General features: G+C 41.7%; 1 protein-coding gene across 1 annotated transcript in view; it reads left to right on the top strand.

Annotated features, from left to right (window-relative positions):
- The window catches only part of ELP4 (elongator acetyltransferase complex subunit 4), a 1,288,954-nt gene that overhangs the window by 428,937 nt on the left and 839,093 nt on the right, over window positions 1–20,924 (top strand). Inside the window, exon 4 of the mRNA XM_085648284.1 lies at window positions 4,860–4,988. Within this exon, the coding sequence (XP_085504410.1) occupies window positions 4,860–4,988 (129 nt within the window). The remainder of the gene's footprint in view (window positions 1–4,859; window positions 4,989–20,924) is intronic.

The following is a 20,924-nucleotide window of genomic DNA, read 5'->3' as shown; positions in this document are numbered from 1 at the left end:
GTAGTGTGAGACAGGGACAAAGTCAAAAGTTATGGCCAACTGAGATGGAACGTGGTGTGGATACACAAGGGGGATTGGACCAAGTCTTGGCGTACATTTAGACTTATAAGAAATTTCTAAGAGAAATGTCTGAGAATGGAAAATTTAGTGGGGCAAGACAGCCTGCGCTGTGCGCGGAGGCTGCGTTATTTTCAGGAGGCTGTTGGATAAAGTCGAAACTAAGATTTATATGTTCGGACATACTCACTTTAATGAAAGTTGAAAATCCCCAGTGGGACGAAGCACCAAGTTGTAGCCAATGTGGGTTCCATAAGGCCGGATGGCCTACCAAATAGAGGATTTGCTGCTGCAAAGAAGAACATAGCAGGAGCTACTGCAAAGTCTGAATGAACGCTGATGCACCATAGGCGGATCGGCAAGCAGATAGGTCTCAGTCTCTTGTCAGTTCTCAGGCCATTTATTGTGTAAAGTTTTGTAAGAACTTGTATGCTTGTGCATTTTTAGCGGCTCTTCCAGGGGTTCAGGACTGATGGGGAACAACTTAACGGTCAAGACTCACTTCAGGTAGGGTACAGGTTCAGGTTCAAGGTTGTTGAAGCTTTTTGTGTCCCTCTAGCTAAAAACAGGAGGCCAGCCAGTTAGCCCTTGGAGTCACTTTGGTAGTCCTGGGATCAAGCAGCAAGGCAGGATTAAAGTAGCATGGCAGGCCTCAAGCAGCAGATCTGTCCTCTATAGTACAAGGCAGTCCTTCTGGGGTCCTCCACAAGTCCAGGAGTGAACTGACGAGTTGGTCGGAGAGTCCAATATTTATACCTGTGCCCGCCTGTGAAGGGGGAAAAACTTCTAGACTTCACCCCACATCTGTTTCTGGAATTTCTGTCCTCCCCTGCCCAGGCTTCAAGAGTTCTATGTTGATAAAGGACTGGTGTCAATTTCCTTGTGAGTGTGCTGAGGCAACCCCTTTGAACTGTAAGTGTGGCAGGGAACAGCTCCACTCCTCCCATCTGGCAGGATTTCCCATCCTGCAAACATCTATTCCCCCTTTCTCACTGTCTAGGAGGTATACACAAAAGCCAACTGCGACTCTATTCAGTTACGTTACCCAGGATACAGGCTGCAGGTAGCAAATGGTTAGGACAAGAAAATGCTAACTTTCTAAAAGCGGCATTTTAAGAATTGTGATTTAAAATCTGACTTCACCATTAAAGAGAATTTTAAAATACAATTGTTTTGGGACCAAACACGACATTTCTACATGTTCACAAACCAACGTTATTACTTATTAAATGCAATAGGGTAACACAATGTTACGCATTTGATACGGTTAACCATGCGGTACTCCTAGCTAGGCTCGCCAGAGTAAGTGTGAGTGGGCTTGCATTGAAATGGTTCCAATCCTATCTTTCAGATAGAGCACAGGCGGTTGCTCTCCCCCGTTTCAATCTGAGTTTAAGGAGGTCCAGCATGGGGTGCCACAGGGGTCCGCAATTAGTCCCATTCTTTTTAATATCTACATGAGACCCCTGGTGGCTGTCATCAAGTCACACAATATTAGTTTAGTTAACTATGCTGATGACACCCAGTTAATTTTATTTTTTGAAGGTCACTAAGCACTCTCACTGGACAAATTTCACAACTGTATGCAAGATATTGCCCGTTGGCTTCAAAACAACTATTTGCAATTTAATGGGGAAAAAACTGAGATCCTATGCTGCTCAGTGGGGAAGGTTCCCTACCCTTACCCACCGGTTTTTGGCCATTGCCGGTGACAGCCCCACTGATACCGGCAAAGGTAGTCCGTAACCTAGGAATCAGTTTTGATTGCAAATTGAGCCTGCAGTCCCAAGTAAATCAGACAGCTGGGATTTATTTTACTCTGTTGAGAATGCTATGTAGAATTCTCCCAATGCTCCCGAAACAGACCAGCTAGGAGTATTATTCTTAGCCGATTGGATTACTGTAACGCCTTGTTACTGGAATCCCCTAAATATTTGATTGGGAAACTCCAGAGAATTCAGGCTATGGCAGAGAGCCCCCCCCCCCCGAACCATTGCCGGCTGCAACTGCTTGATTGGATCATATGTCCGCCTGGAACACTCCCAAGATTTGACTATTATGCAGGCACATAAAGTCCTTGCTCATCTACCAGCTCACCTCAAATATCCTAGCAAAATTATGCGTAACTTTGCAGACTACAGAATTAACGAATTGGCACTGGCAAAAGCAGTACAAGAAACGTTTTTTACCATGCTTATTCAGTCCGGATTTATTCAGACATGATAGTTGAGAGTTCATGCAGGCATATGAAGTTCGGTAATATGATTCCCCACTTGCATGCTGTAGGTTTGCCCACCTCTATAGTTCAGATATCTAGGATTAAAGTGCTACACAAAGGTCGCTTTCAGGTTTTCTCTCAAGTCTCAGAGGCTCAAACATTCTTGAGAGATCTTAAGGTGGGGCAACCCTGTAGGATAATGATTCCTCTTTCTCCCTGCCTCTCCTTTATTTCTATAATGGAAAGGTGCAGGTTGGCATAACTCAATGCAACAGTGATGTTTCAAGACAATGAATGGGATTCATGGCCAGGATGGAGAAAGTATTTTCCACAGGGACCGAAACCTTGGGCACTCATCATGGTGCCAGATGCTGATGGGTTCTGATGAGGAGTCAAGGGTAGGCGCTTTAGCGGGATACCAACTATAATACCCAGAGTAGATGTGAGTCACTGGATGTTGCATAAAAAAATGAAGGTAAGAAGAAAAAAAGCTATTATAATCTATGGTGTAATTGGATTAGTTACACAGGCACTTGACACTTCATTAAATTAAGCATTTTGAATAGTACTTTTGCACTTTGATGTATCATAAAACACTTCATTATAAGTAGAGTTTCGTACTTTAGCAATGTAGCGTTTTGTTAGATCTTTAAGAGTTGCTAATTGTGTAGGGCAAATTCGTAACTTAGTGAAGATAGGAGCTAAGTGATATACATGTGCTTTCAGCTCATCCACTGCCCCACTGAATATAGGGGTGTGGAATTCCTGTAGCCCGATTCCCAGGACATATTTTTTGGGGTCAAAGACCACATGTTTTCATTTTTATTTTGTCCTTCGGACAAGTAGGCCCAACCCCCTGCAGCACAAACCCTTGGCTGTCAGTTTACATTATGGATCAGGCAAGGGCATTGTCTGCAGTTAAGGTAATATTTGTGCCCATATGTTAACTTTGTTCGAACTTGTATTTATGGTTCATTAGTATAAAGCCTTTCTTATTAGGGTGAGCACTCTATGGAAATGTTGTAAGCTCGGACTGCACTTCTGACAGTGGTTCCAGTGTTAACATGTGTACATGGGTTTCCAAACTTGAACAATATGAGGCTACATAAAATGCTCTCTAATTAGATGCAAATATCTGCGGAAGCTTGAAAGTAAGATTAATAATCCTTTGCTTTCAAAATAAAATGTTCACAAAAAACTGCAACAAGGGAAAAATCGTTTTGCTAAACTACTGTGAAATTGTACATAACATTTCTTTAAAGCATCATTTAGTAAAATGTGTTGATGAATGCAAGTATTTCCCAAAAATATTCACAATGGGGAAAAAAACAGTGCAACCAGTTTCTGCATCATAATGGGAAACATAAAAATAAACCAGCATTGGCAGAGCCAAAACGTTTGCTACTGTTGGTCAGTCTTTAAGTTTAAACAATGCGTCTCTTGTTTTGATACCGTTTTTGTAAAACATTGTGGGAGCTGCCAGGCCCTCACCAGTATAAGAAACATTGGCAAAAAGCAATAATATTTTTTCTCTCAAAAAGCAAACATTGGCACAGTAGTTCCTGGCACTGAATAAAACTACTTTCTGTGCCAATATGGTCCTTTTGAAAGAGCGGAACCCAGTTGATAGATAGATAGATGTAGAATTGTAATTTTTAAAAAATGGTCTTGGTTAACGACAAACCTAATTAGGGGCCCAATTCTTAAAGAAAGTCTCAAAATTGCAACCATGCTATATGTCCTTGCATTAGTGCAGATTTACGTCTTTCATGAATTCACCAGAATTTACAGAAGTGGGCAGGAAATCTGTTGAGCATTTACAAGTTCACTTTCTCTCCAACCTCTTTATTCCCAACCCTTCAAGGAGTTTTACTTCTGCCATTGTCAGGAGTACATTTCCAACCTTTCGCCAGGAGTAAATTTCCAATCTTTCTCAATATGGGAAAAGATTGGAGAAGATCTGGCAAAAACCCTTAAAACATGCAATTTAGTAGGTTTGCAAAGACTCAAAAGAGCATCTCCCCGTAGAATGTTCCTTAACACTATCTCCAGCCCCAGTATGTAGATCTGCGGAAAGGTGGCAAAATTAGGAAATTGCTAGAATTCAAACCTACTAAAGTATGAGCCCTGGCATAATCCGAAAGGCAAATATCAGAGCTTTTATATAATGAAATTGCTGCCATAATTTGCAGCTGCACTATGTGGCACCAAAGGGACAAGTGGAATTTTTTTACAGGACAAGTGGATTTATACAGCAACCTGTCCCTTGGGCAAGTAGATATTTTACTAAATTCCACACCCCTGGGAATGTAAGGAATTTAATCTCTTTGAGTATAGGTGATGGATAAACTAAAGAGCGGGTCCTTTAAAGTCATAGGATTAAATAATTTCAAAAAGCTTGATAGAAGTATTTGATCATTTACAATACATTCCGAAGCAGTTGTTAGTGCAGCAAAGTAATAAAGCAATTGCAACTGAATATTTTGTTGAGAGAAATTGACTATGCCTTCATGCATTTATCTTTCAGTGACCCACCACAAGTACCCAAAAATAAATCCTCTTTTCTGCACTAATTTCTTTACAGGAGCTTCCAGCACCTCTACTTGATGATTTCAACAAAGGCAAATCTGATCCAGAGGAGACACCTCCTACAACATTTACACAGGAATCAATGAAAATAGCCTGGCGGTATCAGAATTTACCAAAAGTTGAGGTAATTTGGTACACAATTGAAATATATTGAAAAGAAAGTATATATTGCTAATGTGACTTACCTGACAATGTAGGCTTGCAAATATAATGTTGTCAAGTCCGTGTTTTGCTTCAGACGAGGGGTACTGGCTTTTGGGAGTGTCGGAAAGCAGGAACATTTCTATCATTTGTTTTCAGAGTTGAAAATGGCCGTCCAAATGTATATTCCTGAGATGGCAATTAAGGGTGTTTATCCCTCTCTGCCATGTATGCCGGGACTGTTTGTCTATATTCATAATTATATATCATCTGGAGTTCACCAATAATATTTTTGTCATTGTTGTGATCGTTATTAACCCCTTCGGTGCTCATGACGGAATGGTTCCGTCATGACCCACGGTTGAGCTGTGCTCATGACGGAACCATTCCGTCATGACCCCGCCCGCGCAAGATTCCGCCAGCACAGCGGCGGAATCTGCGCAGCATCGAAGGGGTTAAGGTTACTGTTACATTCTGTATTGCATTAGTATTGATATTGTTATTGTCATGGTTATTATGCTTGTTGCTATTGTTATGTTTATAGTTTATTACCATTGGTATTCTTGTTATTAGCAGTAGTATTTCTAAGATAGTTGTTATTGCCGGTATTAACATGCTCGTATGTGAGTTATTCATCTTTTTATTAATATAATTTACAAAAATGCCAATTAGGAATAAAGAACCCTAAGAGAAACCAGCTAAGCTCAAAACAAAAGATGTTCTCACAATGGGCATTTCAAAAAGAAATGTTCACAAAACTTCGACATTTCTTTTCTGATGCTGGTATTTACCAACTCTCTTGTGAAACCTCTCTAAAGGCATCAATTACAATTTGACTTTAAATTCGGCTACCCATAGGTAGCTTAAAAAGGTTGAATGAACGGTATTTGTTATCCCTCGAGCAAGAGCATTGAAGGAAGCTGTTGACTTGCTCATCCATGTGTGTAATAAGTAAAGTAAGCACTTGAGATTGTATCAGCTTCACTGTCACTAGAAGCTAATCGCTGTGGAAGCCTCTTTTAGAAACAAGCCCAGTGGTCACTTCTTCAAGTTTACAGATGTTTACAGTGTTTTGTGAATTATCTTTTTCCTTGGGCTACCTCCTTGTTCAGTCGGATAAGAGTCAGAACTCGGTAGCCACAAATGCGTGCTTAAACTAGCCAATGTTGATCATGTTCTTTCAATGTGGCTGAATAGATGTAGCTGCCATTTTACCGCACCTATAACTGCATTATTAGGTGAAGGGAAATCTACATAAAATGTAATTCTAATGGGATAAAATGACAGCACTGTCATTGACATTTTTGGATCTCTGTAAATTTGCACAGACACGACTGTGTATTTGTGTCTCGGATGAGTTGCACAGAAGGGCATGCTGAATCAAATACCCCCGGGGTACCCTCGTCAGCTTTATTAATATGGAGCTTGTTGTGCCACTCTGAACTGTCACAAAAATACTTTCCCGCGCTTTAATGAACGCGGACATTACGAAAAATGCAAGAATGAAAAATTGTGCACTCATTTTCTTCTATATCCAAAGCACTAGGTCTGTGATTATTATAAATTGTGAACACACATTTTGTAGTGGTTTTAGTAAATGTAACTGTATTTAAAATAAACATGTACAGCAAGCACGACTTGGATGGGAAGATACAGTACAATTATTGGAACGTATATAGATTTTACAACAAATATTGCAATGTACATGGATTTTACAATTATGTGCAGTTATTGGCATGATAGAATGTATACATCACAATGTTATGCTGAAATAAGAGCTACAAATGTATTCTACATAACCACACGCCTTCCTTTTATTATGCATTTACACCACCTCCCTTTGAAGTGATTTTCTTTTGAATTGATTTTCCTTGTACAATTAATTGAATTGAATTTTATTGAATGTGTATAGCCTTTTCAGTGTATACATTTAAAATGAAATCCAGTGCACACAAAAATAATTCATCCAAGAACACCAGTGTCAGTACACACTAATTATGACAAGGGCTAAAAAGGAAGGTGGAATGAAATTATCTCAAATTATTGTCCAAGAGAACTACTAAACATAGAAATATTAGCAATAAGTAATTAACAACTACATTGCGCACTCTGAACAATATATCACCTTTGAGGTACAGTTACCATTTGGCATTATTTCTCTCATTGTATAGGTCTGTCGATATTGGATGCCATCACATGTCCTGACTGACAATAAGTCATATGTCTTGTTATGGATGAGCTGATGGTGTAATGAAAGAAAGAGGCCTAAAAGGAAAGAGCTGTAAATACTTTTCTTAGTATGATACACAGCAATTGATATTGCTGTAGTGTATTGTATTATATCCACCAGGATCCTTCTGAGCCATTGGAATTACTGCGTGGGGGTCTTGCCCACCCATTATGGCTCCTTCCCTAAATTCACCACCTCCCCCGAAGCATCCACAAACCACTTTTACTAGAATGAGTTGAGATTTTTTTAATATGTAGAATCCTTGGGATTGTTAGTGGCCAGATAATCTTCGCAGCAATGATGTTATGTTTGTGATTTGATTTAAAGGTTCTGCTGGTGTGATGTGCATACTTATCTTGATTTTCCTGTTGCTTTAGAGGACTTATATTGGTTTGATATATACATGGATTATTACTGGAGATAGATTGGGTCATTAGGAGATCTCTACAGGATTGGACATGATCTGGAACTGCTCATATGTACAGGCCATTCAAGTAGGATGTGCTCTACTAAAAGATGATGACATGAAAGCCCATTCTTGATGAGAGGGTTTTAAACAGGATTTGATGAAAAATTGCTGGAAAGAGAGTCTGCAATTACATCTAGCAGGATATGGAGAAATTAGTTGCTGTCATTGATGATTTGGAGTGCTGTCTCATTACATGGATGGATGTTGTTTGGGTGCTACTTTTCGGATTGAATCTAGATTGTCTTGGAGTGTTTTGTGTTCTTGACTTTTCATGGAGTTAACTGTTGATTGCCTTTTAGATGATCTTAAGCAGGGATGGTTGGTATGTGATGGATCAGTATTTGGCCATGTATTCAAGGTGCATGTTAGGTTTCTTCTGAAGTGACAGGGTTTGTCTGGTATTGACCTAGTTTCAATAAATACCTTATGTTGATGGTATTTAGTATCGGTTTGAGGGAATTACAGGAGATTGTCTTCAGTGCAGATGATGGTATGACATCTTCATATAATGTGGGATTCAGTGAGTTGGTAAGGTTCGACAGGTCCTCATTGGAGAATAGATTAAAGGTTGTCCACTTTCACCCTTTTTAGGGTAGCACTGGAGTTATAGGTGTGATTTTGTGCTGTTATTGTGCTTTCTAATTTTGTTGATCATTTCTTTGAAGAAGTTGTCGATGGTGTGCATTTCTCCTTCAATACTCAATGGATGTGTGTCATACAATTCTTGATTGCTTTGAAAATTACTCTGCTTCTTTTGCATGTTTCTGTGATGCAGTTGGTGTAATAGTCATTCATTGTTTCTGTGATGACCTTCCTGTGAGATGCAAGACTCTGAAGAGCTAGTCAACTTCACGGCTGTCCCTGTTTTCTGATGACATGTTTACTGTCTGTGAGCCCTTGTGTTTACAACAGTGCTGATGCATGATTTTTCTGTGGTGAGAGTGTTAGGGTCTGGAAGGTAGGGTTGATGACAGAGTCCATAAAGCTGAATTTGGCATAAGATTATATCTGTTGGCCATTGTGATTAAGCTGTAGTGCTGGTGCAGGGTTGATTTTATTTGGGTAGTCCTACGGTTGAAGCAACATGTTGTGTCCTGATTTTCTGCATCTACGGAATACTGCCAGTGTGGGATTGGCTTTCCTAAGACTTCCACTGGGTGTGACTTCCGGTGGTTAGGACTTTTTGTTTTGATGGGGTGCTCCTACTGATTGTTGGGGGACTTGATTTTGACTCATGGGATTTCCTGATTGGTTGCTTCTAGTGAGTGCTAGTGGATTACAGCAGGAAGTTTGTAATGTTTTCTTGTTGTTAAGTCTTTCTGGGGCGTGGGACCCACTGTTGCTTTTCGATTGTTTGCCTCTAGTGACTCTTCCTGTTCTAGGGTTTGATTTGTATGGGACTTTCTGTTGGAGCACATCCTGTTGCTTGCATGATTTGTTGCATTCAGTGATTGATGTGGTTTAAAGTAATCTTTGTATATTGCTTCCTGTTTGATGGGACGTCCTGTTGGTGGGACTTTTCATTTCTTTTTAGTTGCTTCCGGTTATCAACACTGTCCAATGACTTTCTTTATCTTGGGTTTTGTGGATTGTCCTGTTTCGTCCTGATTGGTTGCTATCTTTGAGTGGTTCTGACTTGACTTGATCTCTTAATAGTCTTTCCTTTGAAGACTTCCTATGGGCTGGATCTTTTGTGGGTGGGACATTTTGATTTATTGCTCCATCCGGGTGGTGCTGTCTTGTGTTTGGATATTTATAGTTCTTTTGTGTTGGTTTTTCTTTGGGCAGGACATTATGTTACATTACGATTGCTTTAATTGAGTTCTGTTTCCACATTTCCTATCTCTTTATGGTCCCTGGGGTTATGAAAGTATATGGCCTCAGTTGTCAGAGTAGCAGTCTCTCGTGAAACAAGCATTGGCATAGCCAATAGGTCTTGCCTTTGGGACCTTTATAAGTGCTTAGCCAGAGGTTTTGGCTTGGCCGTTGTTTTTAAGCTATGTAGTAGAGAAAAGTTATAAATAAGAATGGCTACATCCCTAGAGGAGCAAAAAAGATCAACTGACGGAGAAAGGAGAGCAGGTCAGAGAAGAGACGGTGAGGGGGACACAGAAAGGCAGGTATGGGACAGTGAGAGAGCAGGTGTGACAGTCAGCCACACAGAAAGAGAGGCAATGGGAGAGAAAGGAGATTCTCACAGAGTCACGTGGAGTGAGAAAGACAGATAGTCAGGAGGTAAAGAAGAAGTGAGGGGGAGAAAGAAAGAGACCGAGAAAGTAGAACGGAAGAGAAAAAGAAAGCGACGCCGAGATAGAGCACCATATATCCATGAGGTGAAAGAGGATTTCTGCTTTACTGCACCAAAAGAAGCATTGTGACATTGACACAGCGCTGGTCTTCAGTGCGGGGGGGGGGGGGTGTTGTGGCACAAGACGCCTTTAATGGAACCTATGGAAATAACACAGCAACCTGCTGTACACCCTCCGTATATATGTCACTTTATTAATCTGGATATACATATAGTCAATGTGCAATAAACACACACCTGGTCATAGTTACATTATGCGCTATGTGCACATATTTACATCGAAGCACACGTTCACACAACTCAGCTCAAAATGTTTACATCAGTATGTACATTCGGATGTAGGCCCTACTTTTTAAACTAATCGACTTTAAAGATGAAGTAATAACATTAAATGCTTCGAACTACAATAAAAGGTGGCTTTTTGAGGAGGTATGGATGTAATTGGATTGAATTTTTTTTAATGCAGAACCCTTGCCCAGTACCAAGTTAACGCGCCCTGTGCGCAGCAGGGTGATGTCACACTGATGCGGTTATTTAAAGGATGCTGTGTAAATCTACGAACGATTCAGGAGGAATAACAGCGCTCAGTACCCACCCTTGGACACTCGCATAGTGCAACACCTTAAACGGAGCCCTCTCTAGTTGCCAGTAGGCTGCATAGTATACGCCTAATGTCTGTGAGTGCCTCGAAGACGGAAGATCATGGTGTGCGCAGTATCGCGCAAACTTGTTAAAGTGTTAAACGGAGATTATAGTTTCAGAATCAACGATTCATTCCTACACATCCCCTTACTACCACATGTTGGGAGCACCCCACAAATATCTACTCTGGTGCTTAAAGATGAGCGAGGGGTCACAAAATTGGGTAATTTGATTTATTTCTGTGCCGAGCATTATGTAGTCTTGTTGCATGTGCGGTTGCTATGATTCTGTAGTGTAAACTGAGAAGTCCCGTGTTTTTGTAGAGCGCCTTGAAGTAGAAAAAAGGGAAAGAGTGAGAAAGAGAGAGAGAGAGAGAGAAAGCGAGAGGAAAGAGAGAGAGAGAGCCCGAGAGTGGTGCGTGCGCGCGCAGTCTGCTCATTTTCAAGCACTGCACTTGTGCTTGTTGTGCGCCCCTACTCGCTCCCGCAAGGTGGATGCCACCACAAGCACGAGTGTGTGCTTGAAAATGACCAGAGCGACGGCTAATGGTCCTCCTAAGTAGCGCATGCGTGCTGCGTAGGCGACACCTAAAAAGGGATGATTTTAAGGAGAATCTTACAGCTGGAAGTGACTTGAAAGATGCGATTGTTGTTATCTCTTGTCCCCTTACCTCCTCCATTGATGGAAACCCCAGTACCGTAGGTAACCATGAAAATAGCTAACAGACCGAGTTTATGCAGTTGTTCGATAGTGTTAGGAGTCAAATTAGCAATCTGCTGCATTGAAACTAATATTGAAGCTCTTGGCAGCCAGAGTATATTGTATTGGTTTCTCTATTTCATGGAGAATCTATTTATTATTTTTTAAATAACTAAAGGTCGTACCTTCTAATTTATGGTTAGTTGGATTTCAGAGTTTGTGAACGAATTTGTAACATTTGTGTTGCCAGTACAAAACATGACTTAATTTTTTGTGTTGGAGAAAACCTGTACAGGGCTGAATATTTAAGTAAGTTTAGAATTGTTTGTGTCCATAAACATGAGGGACTCTTAGTATGTTACAATTCTTATTTACGTCTTAAGGCTTTACGTTTACATAGAATGTCTTATCTTTCTCTGGTTTCCTGACAGGGATTTTGATTAATTTACTTACGAATATAAGATAACCCATTGATATGTACTGAGGCTTGTGTTTTATCAAAAGCATTGTACACACTGTATTAAAGCTCCCTTACGCCCGTTTTCGAGTAAAAAAAAAAAAAAACAGTCGAAGTCGTAAACCTTTTGTCAAACAAATTGCAACCCCTCAGAACGATCAGCTAGCCAGTCTGCAATCAAAAGACGCCTTGCATGTGCTGTTTGTTTTCTTGGGGGCAGTATGTAAACCAGTAAACCATGAAATCGCCTGTCTCCTTTGATTCCCCCCTATCTGAAATCTTCACCCCATCGGATTTACATTAAAATAACATTAACAGTAGACAACCTCTTGCAAAGACGGAAGCTGTTCTGGGCAGTTTGGGGCGTTTCAGCCTGTGCAGTGCCTCTGGCGGGAATGCGAGAGTGGCCAGACTTTAACCCAGTAGCCACTGATAAATATATCAACTTAAGGGGATTGCATGGCCCCCCTCTCCATGGTCATTCTGTTAAAACAGATTATTCATGCTTACTTGATTCAGGTAGGCTTTTGCAAGCTTCCCTGCCAAGCCTGGGAATTCGGTACATTGAGGCCTATTCACAGCTCCTGACACAAGCCAAGCTTTCATTGCATGGTGTTTTATTAGAGCCAAATCCCAGCTCCCCCCGTTTGTAGGCACTCTCTTCTTACTTTTGAATTAGGAGGGGTTACCGCCTGGCTTAATCCGTGCTTCCTCGTGGATTAAAGGACACCCCTGTGCCAAGGGATTCTAAAAGAAGATCTTGGAAACGTCTTGTTTTTTTCTTTTTTGCTATCTTTACTAAATTGTGTTGGGCCTCGGGGAGGATTTGCATTTGAAATGGGCAACCTGGAGCTTTTCTCAATGAAGACATCACAGCTATGTTAGCCACAGCAATGTTAATTTAGCCAAGCCCTTCATGAAACATTGCAATAGGTTTACATGTCCTAATTAAAAAATGTGTACGTTTATACGTGTGTGACTTAGAGGCCGACGTAACAGTAATTAAAAATCAGATGTATTAAACAGTGTAATTTTCAGGTTGGTGGAGCAGCTACTCTTATAATAGATTTTCTTTCTGTTTATATACTTTGTGACTAACAATAGCTCACAATGAAAAGTTTCCAGTTCGTATTTACTATCAATGACTGACTCACTTGTAGCTTTAGGTCTTATTTAGAAATGAACTAAAATCTTACCCACACTTAGCCTTTTTGTTAAATAGTGATATCAAGTGTGACAGCTTTTCACTGGCTTACAGCATAGGCTATATGAGCAGAGTCGCCACCTCTTAAGTTGCTATGTTTATTTTACCGGTTCATTGTTGACATGTGACTTATTTACAATAATATGTGAACACCATTATACTGGATATTTGTGTTTTTATGGTTCAAATCTCTTAATTGATTTTCAAAAGAAAGAAAATATAGCGATACCATGAGCAATATAGTTCACCATCTGTGGTACAAATAGGGGTAACGTAACTTCCCCAACAACCCCCCTCTCCTCTGGGAACCCCGGTGTTGCCAGATGTAATGATTAATATGGTCTCACCCGTTCTAAAGTTGCAATCTAACCAATTCTCTCTTGTTAGGAATCAGTAGAAACCTCCGTTAAACGAAGAACACGGAGGAATCTAGGGTAAATGAGTTTGCAGAATTCTGTGGATAATAAGGCTATAAAAAGACTTCAGTGCTCAAGATATGAAGTAGCTTGTGCCGCGAGTGTGAGGGTCAGTCTTTCCATCCCTAGTATATGCTAAGGATGGTGCAGAAAGCCCTGGTTTGTGGGGACCTGTCCTGTGCTCCAGTGTGATAGAATATTCTGCAGGGCCGCCCCCTAAGCCAACCAAATCTGCTGCCCCAGGCGGGTTTGAGTGGGAAAGTAAGTGCATTGGACAACCCCAGAACCATATAAGCGGGAAAGCGGGTGTTAAGGTAAGTGTCGACATCCTATAGAAATTGTGTCCAATAAGAAGTGAGTTCTGGACACTCCCATAGCAAATGTAATAAATTGTCAGGGGTACCACAACCTCGCCAGCATTCAGGTTTGCGGGTGGGGTTACCTCTGTATAGGCTGACTGGTGTAAGGTACCAATATGTGACAATCTTGGTAGCTGTTTCAATCCTGGCCGTATTTCTGGCAGTATGTTGTGCACAATAGTATATGTCTCCCCATTCCTGGGTTAGCGAGTGGCTAAGCTCTAATTCCCACTGCTTTCTCCCAAAAATATGCTAGCTCTCCAGTCCATCCCCAGGATCTCCCAGGTGTTTACCAAAATTCAGGGGCCAACCAGCCAGAGCAGGTCCTCCGTGAGGCTCTAGGAGGACGCCAGCAAGGCCTTGCCAGGTTCAGTGAGCACTGTATAATTCGACTGTCATGCATAAGGGTCCAGTGGGTGAGTCACCCCTGTAGTAGTCCAGTGTTGGGGGGTGGGGGGGAGGGCCCCTCAGTCTGTGCAGCAGTCCAACTTCTTTGGAGGGGACCCCTCATCAGTCCCCAGTGGAGCGGAGCAGATACTGTTCCGCAAATCAAAGCCAGTCATCCTCTGAGCCCTGTCGCAGAGAGGAGCTGATGCTGGGCCCCGCTAGGCCTCCACCAGTGCTATATTGTCACATGGCCAGGAGGAGGTACGCTCACCGCTTCCGCTCCCTAAAGGCAAGTGTCGGTCGTCCACCCTCTGCCCCCAGTCGGGAAAGGCCAGGAGGGATTGGGAGGCCTGTTGAGCAAATTAGGATGGCGCCGCCAGGCGCATGCAGGGCTCACCACCCTCCGAGGCATCCTTGCAGCAGGGGCCCATCTCAGTTACCTTCACTGTGTTGCTGTAGAGCAAAGCAGGGTCCGCTGGCGGTAGTCACAGCTGAGGTGAGGCGGCAGCACAGCCACTTTGCCGTAGGCCATACTGCTCTCTTCTAGTTGCTCACTCCAGACATAGATGCCCAGGCCAGTCAGCTCTTATTCTTCCTCCTCCGGTGTTCTGTAGATTCTTCATGCGGGATAGATCGACGGTGGGGACAGGGAGACTTGGAAACACGTCTCACCCGATCGCCATCTTAGCCATGCCCCCCTATTTGTGTTTTTATAAGGATGAAAATCTCTGAGCATCTGTGCAGCTCTTCCATTCCCACCATTTATTACTTTTCCCAGTTGTTCCTCTTAATTTGTCCCTTTTGCCAAGGTCGGTGCTCTTGATTGTAAGGGATCCCTCAAACCGCAGTTATGGGAGTTCCCATATGCAGTTCCCAGGATCCCACTAACTCTGCTCCAAACTGTTTGGATTTTCAAATTTGTAAAGTGCCCTTGCATTGGCCAATTGGCTAGATGAGTAATGTTTTAGTAAAAAGGCAGAAAAAGAATACAACAGTGATGAAACCAAGGGAGATGAATTGGTACATTTGAAGTCAAACGACAAGTGAATGAAAAAGTGTCCTTGATGAGTTGAACTAAGTATAGGAATTCAAGATGACACATGAACAAAGGGATGTCTCTCTCAAGACGAGTGGCAAAAGTTCAGATCATTACAAGCTACATACCACCCATTGACATCAGAAAGGGTGTTGTGGCCAACAAACGCAATAGTAATACAGCATTAGTGCAGAAAAAACAAAGATTAAATATCTGTCGCCCTAAATCCTACCTCTTCTCTTGCTTCTACTTTATGATGAAACCTGCCTGCCAGACAGTTAATTGCAAGGTAGGGACATTTGTCTCTAAGCATACAATAGCCACTGAGTGCCACTTCTGCTGCAGTGGGCCCACAGTCATACATTTAGCCATGTCTATGTTAGACACATCAAATCGAGGGAGTCACAGTTCAGCATGTCAGAAATGTTAGCCTCTAGTTTGACTGCTAATTTTACATTTACCCACATGGGGCTGTATTAAAGTGCCTTGGGGGCGCAACAGGCATTTGCGCCCACTTTGTGCGCCCCCAGGGCACTTTGGTATTACAGAAGGGGCCACAGATGCTTGTGTGACCCCTTCAATAATACCGATAGTGCTGGCGCACATAGAGTGCCAGCGCTATCTGCAGGGAGCGTTCCCTCATTTGCATGGGGGCATAACCCATTCAAATGAGGGAATCCCTTTGCCTCTGCGCATGTGCCTTATTACAGACGCGGGCGCAGAGGCAAAGAAGCCCCCAGGAGCCACACTCAGAATGCACCTTCTAAAAGGTGGCGCACTGCCAGTGTGCCTCCTAATGGCAGCCCGCTGGAGGGGTCAAAGGGGGTTCCATGGAACCCCAAGACATCCCCTTTAAAAGTGCAGATAGGTTGCCTACTGCACTGTGAAAACACAGAACGGCTGTAAAGCAGCTGCTTTGTTTTTCACAGAAATGCGCTGCCTTCAGGGCAGCACGTATTTGCGGCTGCCCTGGGGGCAGCGCATTCAGGGTAATAGGGAGCTTCTTCACTGTTTGTGCCGGACGCACCTTTTTAAAGGTGCGCACGGCGCAAACAGTAAAAATACGCATTTACCATAATATGGCCCCTGGTGATTAACTGCAAGGGCTTTCTTTTTTTGAAGTAGAAACCTGAAATGACCTTTTGCATTCAAAAGAAATGGTAGAAATGTTTAGCCCACAGTTACGGTTTGCTGAAGAGAGTTATCTCCTCACTGGTTAACATAGCTAGAAGCAAGACTGAATCATATCTTCTTATATTGGGCTGTTTGCAATTATTGACAGCCTGAGGGAATGCCCGAGCAGGGGGACCAACAGCCTACAGTGTTTGGGTGTGGATTAGTGCAGGCCTGCTCTCTGGTGCCTTTTAGTTCAGTTAAGCAGCAGTTGGCCCTGTAAGGTGAAGCCTAGAGTAGGAGTTATGTGAAGTTCAGCAGAGAAGAATTGCTAAAGAGCAGAGGCGTGCTTTCAAGATTGTCACCAAGCTCTTAATCCACCCACTCATAATTTACCCACAATAAATGCACCATAGGGTTAATCATTAATTTCATAATGTGGAGGCAAGAAAAACTAATCCTAAAGTATTTCTTTATAGGACAAATCTATCATTGTCACATGTGCCTGCCAGGTTTAGCCGTTGCTGTATTATTAGTCAAGCATCTATGTTTGAGCAATTAAGAAGATATGTGGGGGTGCTAAAGACACATTGTTATTTTTAAGTAATTAAAACAAATCTTTGTGGGGTCTTTTTGTTTATACACTGGGCTATTGAATATCAACATAATCTACATTTGGTAGGTTCATCTTTTCTTCTAATTTAGGCTCTGGTTACCTGTTTCCTTAAGATGCCAAATCTGGTAAAGTGAATGGTCTTCCATTGAAGTGAACTAACCTATTTCAAGTTTAGCTTCTATCCATTAGGGTGGGACATTTTCTTCCTTCTCTCAACATTCACCTTCCGTATGATTGGATTTAGATTGTTGATCTTATTGCATCATGTCCTTTCTAATCTCACTGTTACATTTGCTATTTATGATTGCATTTTTTAGCAATTCATCCTTTTGATAGAGCATCGCATACTGATATAATTACTAGATTTACAAGACCTAGTGTGTATACTGGTCTCTTCAGACATGTGATAAGTGTTTGTTTTTTTATCCTGCTTGATTCCTAGTCCCAAGATTTTAAAAGTTTCTCTCTGTGTTCCTCAGTTTTCATGTGTCCTCATATTTAAGAAGAACATTCCTTACATCTTCCCTTTGGCTTGGGCAAGTAGGATTCTACATACTTTCACATTTGTTACCTGTTCCTGTGGATGGTGTGTAGGTGCCAGCCTCCTTTTAAGGAATGCTGGCTAACCCATGGGCTACCTTGTTGTTCCTACACAGCCTCCCTTTTCAGTGGGTACTGTCGAAGGTGAAATTTTGGTACTGACAATATTGTGGTTCTTTCCAAAAACGTTTCCCTTGCACTCATGCTGCGGGTCAGGATTATGGGAGTTTTTGGGCAATTAATCCTCACTTTGAATTTCCTTGCTTCAATGGGTGTACATGTTTGACATCAAAGTAGGAGAAAGGGTCCTTATTTTTTCTTCGTTGGTAATGAAACAGTTGGTGCTTTCTGGAATGGATGTCTTCACCAGCGATAGCCAGGCCCCTGAGTTTACCTAATCCCAGTTCTAAATGAATTTCATGTCTCCAGTCATCTTTTCCACATCAACAAAGAAATTACCCAGGAGGTAGACAACAGGAAGGGGGTGCAATGCGAATATTCCTAGGCCCTCATCATCAAATCCCCACTTAATGATTACATTTTATATTGCTCCTTCATCTCTTAGTGCTAGAAAGGAGCTGTTTGGATTTTCTTTTGCCTAAAAATAAATCCAAGCATTGTCTGATTCTTTTCTAGGGTACAGATGTACAGTTTTGTGTCCCAGTAAGGAGACCACACGCTGTTGGGATTTTTTGTCAGCCTCAGAAGAACTCCAAACAGCACCCAACACCTTGCTTGGGTTCAGCCGCACACATCTGTGCCCCAGCAAGGAGCCCAGACTCTGTTTTATATATTTTTCGTTTGCCTAAGAACAAATCCCAAAACTGTGCCCAGAGTCTTGCTGCGGCACATAAACACACATCTAGGCTTGGGGTCATTGACATCTAGAAAATAATACTAAACAAAGACATTTCACCTGGAGTAGTCCCGGTTGGTGTGGCTTCCGAGGATGGTACACCACTTTTTCTTATCGAAATTTCCTGCACAGGTTAAGCCTTAATTATTACAAATAAATCCCTCACATTTCTGTAACAGAAAATTCTGGAATGCTTGGGGAACAGCAGAATTCCCTCCTCCTAGTGTTTCATGCACTTCTATCAATAAAAACAGTAATTCAAAAAATTGGGTTTGTAACCTGTAACTGAATGTTTAAGGCCAACTATGTAACACTGTAAAATCAATATATTGTCCGTGTGGTCTTCACATGGTCACAATTTTGGCTTTTTTTCGGTCCCATGTTATTAAGCCCACCCGCACATGTTTGGTACTATTGTCGCTGGGAGGAACATTGGATGGCAGGATTTTTCCCATTTGTTGACATTTCTCTAATTTTCTGTCATATAAAAGTGAAGAAATTATGCCTTTTTTTTTAAAAGTCTGCTTTGATGTTTGGAGGGTACGCTGGGTAATAAAGCTTGTTTGATTCATGCAAGCTACATCACAGTGGATATCCCTCTGTCTCTAATTGTCAGTAATGTTTGGGGCTTGGTAGGTTTCCCTTTTTGCCAGCCATGCCTCGGCCCAAATATAGCAGATATCCCGTGGCATCCCCCATCAGAACATTAGTGTTTAGTGTGTGGAGCCCAGCTCAAACCCATAGAAAACCTCTGCATGTCTGATAACCCCACACCCAGGAGACCTCAGGAAATACAAATTTAGTTCAAGCCTCAGGAGGGATATGTTCTTGTGTGATCAAGACTCAAAGAAACAACCATATTGCCCTGATTTTGATATCTGTCATCAAATGAAGAGTGCACCATAAACGGTGATACTTCCACAATTGTGTGATCTGTGCTAATATTACATAATTAATTACAGGCGCCATTCCCTAGGAAAATCCACACATACTTGGTTTAGCTAGACTCCAGATATTCAAGGCGACATCTCCTTCGAAAGTTCTGTGCGATTTTTCTGTTTGTCTATTAGAGAGTGACAAGAAGATATTATGCAAATTTATATAACCCATTTGCTGCTAGGCCTTAACCGCCCCCATCCCCCCCCACGCCCACCCCCGTGCTAAGCCTTTTTTGACTATTTGGGTTAGTTCGCGCTTAGGGCCTTGTAACTTTTTGACCACAAAGGGGTATCCACGCCAAATTTACGTCCTTTTTTCCCAACATCATGGGGATTCTAAAGGTACCCAGGGTTTGTGGATTCCCCTGGAGGGGACCCATAAATTAGCCAAAATACAGCTAAATGTTTTTTGGGCGAAAAAAGTGCTCCAGATGAAAGCGTCTGGTATTTTCCCTGAAAATGGTATAAAAAAAGAGGTTGTGGTGCTGAAGTCGCCATCTTCCGAGCTTTCAGGGACAAGCAGACTTTTGTCAGAAACCCAACATTTTTTACACAGTTTTGGCATTTTTCTGGGACATAGCCTATTTTTGTTATTTTTGGGCTTTCAACCTCCTTCCAGTTAATGGTAGAAGTGGGTATAAAAGCAATAATGGATCCTGGAAAGCTATACATTTTTAGAAAAGTAGACAAAATTCTGAATTCAGCGAGGGGTCATTTGTGTAGATCCTTCAAGGTTTCTTTATAGAAACTAACAGTTAAATATAGGAAAATTTGAAAATTAGTTGAAAAAACTGCCGTTTTCACCTGTAACGTTTTCTAATTATGACAGTTGTTTGAAAGCAATATACCATTACATCTGCTGGACCTTTCTGGTTGTGGGTATATATAGGACTTGTAGGTTCACTAAGAACCCAACGAACCCAGAGCCAATAACTGAGCAGCGACTTGCAATGATTTTTTATTATATACCGGGTATATAGCAATTAATCTGGGAAAATGTATACATGGAAAAATCGGTATGAAAGACACCTATGTATTTCTGAAATGGGAACAAAATATAGACTTTAGAAACAGATATTTGCACATTTCCGAAATTGGGAATACCCATACTAGCATGAGAATTGTAGGACATTTTCAAAATGACTTCTTTTTTCCACATTGTCTTTCATTTGGAAGGCAGAAATGCATCGAAAATCACTAGGTAATAACAGTTGCTCTACAATTCTGTGTTACCCTAAATCTCCCGATAAAAATGGTACCTCACTTGTGTGGGTAGGCTTAGTGCCTACAACAGGAAACTGTTCAAAATGTAACGTGGACACATCACATTTTCACAAAGAAAAATTAACCCTTTTTTGCAAGGTGCCTAGCTGTAGTTTTTGAACCCTAGCTCTGCCAGCACATAGTGAAACCTAGCAAACCTATACATTTTTGAAAACTAGACACCAATGGAATCCAGGATGGGGTGACATGACTGGCTCTCACCAGGTTCTGTTACCCAGAATCCCTTGCAAACCTAAAGAATTGTAAAAAAAACCCCACATTTTCTTCACATTTCTGTGGTGCAAAGTTCTGGAATCTGCGTGGATCCACAAAATTTCACCCACCCTGCGTCCCCCAAAGTCTTCCGAGAAAAATGGTACCTCACT

Source organism: Triturus cristatus, chromosome 3_2 (assembly GCF_964204655.1).
Source record: "Triturus cristatus chromosome 3_2, aTriCri1.1, whole genome shotgun sequence".
Lineage (NCBI taxonomy): Eukaryota > Metazoa > Chordata > Amphibia > Caudata > Salamandridae > Triturus > Triturus cristatus.
This window is presented reverse-complemented; position numbering and strand designations above follow the sequence as displayed.